This window comes from Meles meles, chromosome 16 (genome assembly GCF_922984935.1).
Source record: "Meles meles chromosome 16, mMelMel3.1 paternal haplotype, whole genome shotgun sequence".
Classification (NCBI taxonomy): Eukaryota; Metazoa; Chordata; class Mammalia; order Carnivora; family Mustelidae; genus Meles; species Meles meles.
The window spans coordinates 58,329,139-58,336,243 of record NC_060081.1 but is presented as its reverse complement, the minus strand read 5'-3'; the positions used below and the strand labels follow the sequence as shown (position 1 = coordinate 58,336,243).

At 45.2% G+C, this 7,105-nt stretch overlaps 1 protein-coding gene across 1 annotated transcript in view; it reads right to left on the bottom strand.

The window, feature by feature from the left end:
• Positions 1–328: 328 nt before the first annotated feature.
• Positions 329–7,105, bottom strand: part of CHMP4B (charged multivesicular body protein 4B) — a 54,001-nt gene continuing 47,224 nt past the window's right edge. Inside the window, exons 2-5 of the mRNA XM_045981611.1 lie at positions 6,556–6,733; positions 3,584–3,698; positions 2,423–2,549; positions 329–1,201 (exon numbers count right to left, since the gene is read on the bottom strand). Coding sequence (XP_045837567.1) covers positions 1,137–1,201; positions 2,423–2,549; positions 3,584–3,698; positions 6,556–6,733 — 485 coding nt within the window. The 3' untranslated portion in view covers positions 329–1,136. The remainder of the gene's footprint in view (positions 1,202–2,422; positions 2,550–3,583; positions 3,699–6,555; positions 6,734–7,105) is intronic.

Genomic DNA, 7,105 nt, shown 5'->3' with positions numbered 1-7,105 from the left:
GGGCTCTGCTGTCCTGTGGGCACTGCCCTTGGGCACAGACTGAAAAGAACTATGGAAGATCATGGACTGCACAAGAACCACTCACTCCTGAACTGTACCCTCTGGGTACATTACGTAACACCACGTTAAGACGAAGGCCACAGATCCATGACCTCCAGAACTTAAAAACATTTCTAGTAAGATCCGCTGTGTTCTTTGGTTCAGACTGTTGATGCAGGTCACGCTCAAGTCTTCCGTAGGTTTCCAGACTCCACTGGGCACCACGCTAGCCTTGAGAGAGTCAGCTCCCGAAGCAAATGACAGATTGATTGAACACAACAGCAAAGTATGAAAATTAATTGAGATATTTAATAGACAGTGCAAACCATAATTTCATCTGAATATAAATGTATGCACATGTTTCCAATGAGTTATCTATCAGTTATCACAAACAGCAACAAGGACCTTAGAGCTATGTTAGAAAAATGTATAGCTGGGATTTAACTCTACAATCTCACTTGCTCTCAAGAGAACACCATCCATTTCAAACCAGTGTCACAAACTCCAAAAGACCAGGGGAGGAGGAGAGAGGGGTAGGCAGAGTGGTAAACACAGGGGCCAGTACACAGGTGATGGACGGAAATACAGTTCTCAAGGAAACCAAAGTCAGATGCATTATTACAGCTAAGGACAAGGAAAAGCCTATGGCTTTTTTAAAAAATTTTTCTGCCAGTACCATACAAGTCTTACAAAGAGATGTGCGACAAGTCAACTGACTTAAAAGGACAGAGGCTACATTTTCAGATCATTTCAACTGCAAACGGTCGACCCATTCCATTGAGGTTCAGCAGTGGAGTTAGCGTAGTCCAGAAGCTCAATGTTGGATTTGCAAATACAGTTTATTTTACAGAAATTCAATATTATAAACAGCAGGCATCTCCCACCCTACCCACCCGCCCCCCTCCCCTTTCCCCGTCCCGCTGGGTGCAGACCATGCTATGCAGAGAGTGAGCAGTGACGCGGCCCTACTGCTTTGGAGGGAGACTCAGGAGCGATGGAACCTGCCTGCACCATGTCCTGCCTGCCCCGCACACGCACATGCCTGCCCGCTGCACAGGCCACCAGAGTCTGTCTGGGCCCAGCCTGCACTGGACCAGTTAAATGGATCCAGCCCAATTCTCCAATTCCTTCATGTCATCCTCTTCCTCTTCCTTCTTCTTGGCTGTGTGAAGAAAGAAAAGGCTATTTAGGGCGGCTGGTTGCAAAGATCTCAACACTTCCTGGCTGGGTGTGGGCTGTGCTACACGGAGTCTCTCAAACAGCCCTGCCCTTGCACCCCGCCTCACCCAGCTTCAGCGCCAGCCTATCAGCAACTGCTTCTCTGTGCCTGAAAGCTGCAACGTAAAACTCCAGATAAGACATAAGTCCCTGGCACCGCCCCTCCACCAGCGACTTGGCCAGGCAAAACCAGGAGATTTACGCTGGAAGTCTGTCAGAATTCGTCCCAGAGCATTCAAGGAGGAGGAAATCGGAAGAACCCCAGAGGAGATCTAATCCTTGCCAGCACTCCCCCTCCACCTCAAGAGGCTTGAACCACTTCTCCGCACCCACAGGTGCTCCTTAAACAGTGTCTGGACCCCCTTTGCCTGAACCCACCAGAGGCTGCTGACTCAACTTGAGGAGCCGTTTCTTCTTGATATGTGGGAGGGTAAGAGGACTACAGCCTCGTTACACTGCTCCCCGGGCTCTCACCATGCCAAGCCAAACTTCTGTACCTTTTCTAAAAGTTTGGTGTGGAATACTTCTACCCAAAGGTGAAATAACAGAAGATGGAGGGGGAGGAAGGAGCAGGCAGAAAGGAAGGTCTTATAGAACCAGGGCTCTACAGAAGCCGAACATATTTCCTTCCCACACTGGCTGCCTCTGAGACCCCAAGTTTTTGCAGGTGTGCACAGTACAGGATATTAGACAGGAACCAAGAGCTGTCTTGGAATTAAACTCTCACATCTTCTCCTAGTGCCTAGAACTTTCTCTTATTTGGTGACGTAAGAAAAAATCATTCTGGAATAGTGGTCTCAACTGGGGGGTGATCTCCTCACACCCTGCAGGGGACATCTGACAGTATCTGGAGATCTTTTTGGTTGTCACAACTTGGGAGAGACAGAGCCCAGGGGTGCTTGTGAACATCATCAGTACATAAAACAACTCCCCTCCCCCAACCTGAAGAATTATCAGGCTGTGTCAATAGTGCCAAGGTTAAGAAACCCTGTTATATAGAGAAACTAGGAGAAGACGGGTGATGATGTCTCCATGGCCGTCACAACAGATCTTCTGTGATTCTCATTCCTGGACAAACTCAGAAACCAAACTGAGGCCAACCAACCTCAAGATTACCCACTACATGGCACTAGGGGTATGTCATGACGGGGTAAGAAGTACTCACTGGGCTTTGATGGTAAGGTTATAGAGGGAACATTTGGTAGAGGGACTGTTTCGGGTCCACTGATTTCCAGCAAATTCTTGTCTAGTTCCTCCTGTTCTAGTTCTTCTAACTCTGCCATGAGCTCATCCTGGTAAAGGAAACAGAAGAGTGAGAGAGATATCCCTGGGATTCCTACCCCCCTGCAGCAATCCCGCTTTCCTGATGACTCAGAGGACACACACCCCTTCTACGAAGATCAGAAGGGAGATGAACTCCACGTCCACACTCCGACTCAAACCCTAAACGTGGTTCTACTGGTGAACATAATACACTATCCAGCAGTTACCGAGTCTCCACCCAGTGTTCTGCACTAGCTGTCAGCATTTTGAGAGGAATTTTGCATCTTTTCATTCCTCTTTCTTTATCTCAGAACTGGGTACACTCAGTGAATGTTCAGGAATATTTACTGAATTGAAAATAACTTGACTAGTCCATCAAATTTCAGTCTGAAAACCTGGAAGACCCTTGTGCTGGAAGCCCAAGCCTAAGAGCCACAGGCTGTTTTCTCAGCTATACGGTGGGAATCAGACAGCACAAAGAATTAGGTTCAGTGGAGAGGACCTGACCTTCAGCGGACTCAAATCTAACACAGAATGAAATATCTCCAACAGGGCCTGTTATTGTATTTTAAAAACCTAAGACTCAAGATCCCAACTGCTACAGCAGAAACTGGTAGGTGGCCAAGTTCCAGATGGATCCCTCAGGGGTCAGGTATAAATGCTCCTTCCTTGGCTTCATCTTTACCTCAAATCAGAGTCGCCCAAGGGCAAATCCTGTAACCTTCTACAAGGAACAGTCACCTTGGCTGCCAGCTCTGAGCCCAGGGTCCCCCATGAGATGTGTAAGGTAATTATTTACTGAAACCAATTACTGACCTGAACCCTGCTGATGGGTCCCTATGGAGAGCCCTTTACTCAACCTAAACTTCTATCCCAACGAGTGAAAGCTGTTTCTCAAAATGTAGAATTAGGGAAAATTAATACCATGCCCTATTCATGTCCAAGACTCTGGAGGAATGAGAACTGGTGATTTCCCAACCGCATACACCCTGCCAAAGAGCCTTTAACAGCACACTGAAGGGCAGCCCATGTGTCATTTGTGAAGCTTATGTGAACCACTCACCTCATCAAACTCTTCTCCAAATCCTACAGGTTTTGAAATAGCTGTTGAAATCTCCTCTGCAAGTTCTTGCTGGTCAGCAATATCCTGCATTAACTCATCAACTTTATCGATGTCCCTTTAAATGAAATGGACAGATGTCATATTGGACAATCAGTCTTTGTTAGGAGGGTCTATGAGGCAGGAACAGAAACCCCATGCACACAACCTGCTACCTAACCCTACCCTCTATAATTACTTCGTGTAAGGAATTACTTGTCTTTATTATCTTTCTCCCCCTTTTAAAAGAGAATCACAGAATCAAGAGGATGGAAGTGTTCTCAGACATCATCCAGTCCAATGCCCTAAGGAATGAGGCTTTGCAAAGTTAGATACCATATTCATGATCTCTCATGTAAGCTAGTAATAAACACATCAGACGAGACTACAGGACTTTAACTCCTGGGCCAATAGCTCTTCAAGCTCAAAGGCAATTCTGTAACAGTACAGGGAGAGAGAAAATCACAAACCACAAAATACAGCTGTGCCACTTGATAGGTCCTTCCTATCTACTCAAATCCACTTATGGCTCCTACAGTAGGGCCCAAAAGAAAGGCAAACATGCAGAATTACTTCCTATGCTGTCAATCTTCTAAACATACAATTCATCAGTGTAATACATACACATATGCTTCAAAGCATGCACAGTAGTTTGCTGAGATGAGCTCTGTGCTTGGCATCTTGGAGAACACAGAAATGGAGCAGACATGGACCTAACTTAGGAAGCTCAGTCCAATGAGCATCTACCCTCAGATAACATCTCACTTATTTAAAGGCTACTTTTCTAGCAACTCCCCATTTCTAGAGCAGAGATTAGCAGACTTTCTCTGTAAAGGACCATACAGGAAATATCTCAGAATTTGTGGGCCATACAAACTGTCACGAACACTCCACCCTGCTATGTACCACAAAAGCAGCCATAGACAGTATGTAAATTAATGGGTATGACTATGTATCCATAAAACTATATTTACTAAAATAGGTGGCAGGGCCACAGGCTACATTCCGCCAATCCCTATTCAAGAACATGGCTGAGTACCCCCGAAGAAATAAAAATGCCTTCAAACGTCCCTCAAATATATGCTGCCAAGTCTAAGCACTATCAGAAATGAATTTGTTCACGGGAGAGGCCCTCATTTGGAACCTAGTGTTACCCTGGCCTTTAATTACAACTGTAACAAGGTTGGTCATCTATTTCTTAGGCCACTGTACATGAGAAGTAGCCACATAACGGAAGGATCGCTGAGGTCAGGAACACTGTTTTTAAGGATTTTTTTTAAAGTAATCTCTACACTCAAATTTACAACCCTGAGATAAAGACTCACATGCTCTACTGATTGAGCCAGCCAGGCACCCTAAGAACATTGTTAAATATGATAGCCAAAGACTGAAACCAAGAGGGGAGCCAGAAAATTCCAGCAAAAGCAGATTTAAGAACACAGAAATCCGAAGCCCTTGGATGCACCACGATTTTCAGGACCCCTGACAGCATCAGGAAAAAAGACATGAACACTGATTCTAATCCCAGTCCTATCCAATCTCATCCATAACCTAGGGCAAGTCACCTCCCCTCTCTGGGACAGGGCTTCCCCACCTTGATAATCAGAGGCCTGGATGAGAGGACTTTCTAAGGACCTTTCTAGCTAGAAACTCTGCTCATCACAATAACCCTGAATTACTTAGAAATACTTTTTCATTCCATGAAATCTGCTTCTTTTTTTTTTTTTAAAGTGGCTCCATGCTGGGTTTAAGCCCCAATGCAGGGCTTGAACTCACAACCCTGAGATCAAGACCTGAGCTAAGATCAAGAGTTGGACACTTAACCAACTGAGCCACCCAGGTACCCTGAGATCTGCTTCTTCAGGCAACAAGGTACAAAATCCATTTTAAAAGGAGTTCCATGTGGTTTTGATTTGAATTTCCCTGATGGCTAATGATGATAAACATTTTTTCATGTGTCTGCTAGCAATTTGTATACCTTCACTGGAGAAGTGTCTGTTCATGTCTTCTGGAAATTCAAATCAAAACCACATTGAGATACCACCTTACACCAGTTAGAACTGCGAAGATTAACAAGGCAGGAAACAACAAATGTTGGAAAGGATGTGGAGAAAGGGAACCCTCTTACATTGCTGGTGGGAATCCAAGTTGGTGCAGCCACTTTGGAAAACAGTATGGAGATTCCTCAAAAAATTAAAAATAGATCTAACCTATGACCCAGTAAATGCACTACTGGGTATTTACCCTGAAGATACAGATATAGTGAAAAGAAGGGCCATATGTACCCCAATGTTCACAGCAGCAATGCCCACAATAGCCTAACTCTGGAAAGAGCCAAGATGCCCTTCAACAGACAAATGGATAAAGAAAATGTGGTCCACATATACAGTGGAATATTTCTCAGCCATCAGAAAGGATGAATACCCAATTTTTGCATCAACATGGATAGGACTGAAGGGGATTATGCTGATTGAAATAAGTCAAGGACAGAGAGTCCATTATCATATGGTTTCACTAAGGAATAACATGAAGTACATTAGGAGAAGGAAAGGAAAAGTTAGTTAGGGGAAACTGGAGGGGGAGACGAACCATGAGAGACTGTGGACTCTGAGAAACAAACTGTGGGTTTTAGAGAGGAGGGGGGTGGGGGGAATAGGTAAGCCTGGTAGTGGGTATTAAGGAGGGCACGTATTGCATGGAACACTGAGTGCTATACATAAACAATGAATCTTGGAACACTACATCAAAAACTAATGATGTATTTTATGGTGACTAACACAATACAATTAAAAATAAAAGGGGAGTTCCAAAAAAGAATGCAAATTAAAACAAACTTGGGTGTTTGAATGGATAAATCAAAGGGTTGCCCAAGGCCATGTCCCGGGATTGAGGCCCTGCCACGCGGGTGTCCCCCCCACCAGTGGGCAGCCACGTACATGTTGTCGTGGGCAGCCTTCATGGCCTTAGCAGCATAGCCCATGTTCTTGAGCACCTCGGTGTTGGTATTGGCATTCTCCAGGGCCTCCCGCTGAAACTCGATGGTGGATAGTGTGCCGTCGATCTGAGCCAGCTGCTTTTCATACCTCTTCTTGCGCTTCAGCGCCTGGAGGGCCGCTGCATCGGGGAGAAAACAGGGTTTCAGAGAGCCTGACACCAGAATATCCCAGAGTTCACTTGTGCCTTTACCCTAATTGTAATCCATGCACCTCAGTTGGTGCCTCCACTATAATACAAGGTTATTAGTCTCTTCTACGCAGAAAACACATTCCATTTTCTAAGAAAACTACAAAATTCACATATTTCAAAGTGCCAGCAAAGCATACAAGCTCAAGCTCACACTGTGTAACCACACCCCCACAAATCAAAGCACGGAGAGGCTCTGAGACAGAGAATGTGTTCTGAGGCCATACTGCTTTAGGTTCAAATCCCAGCTCACAGACTTGGGTGAGCTACTTAGCTTTCCCAACAGGTTCATTGTTGAGAAGT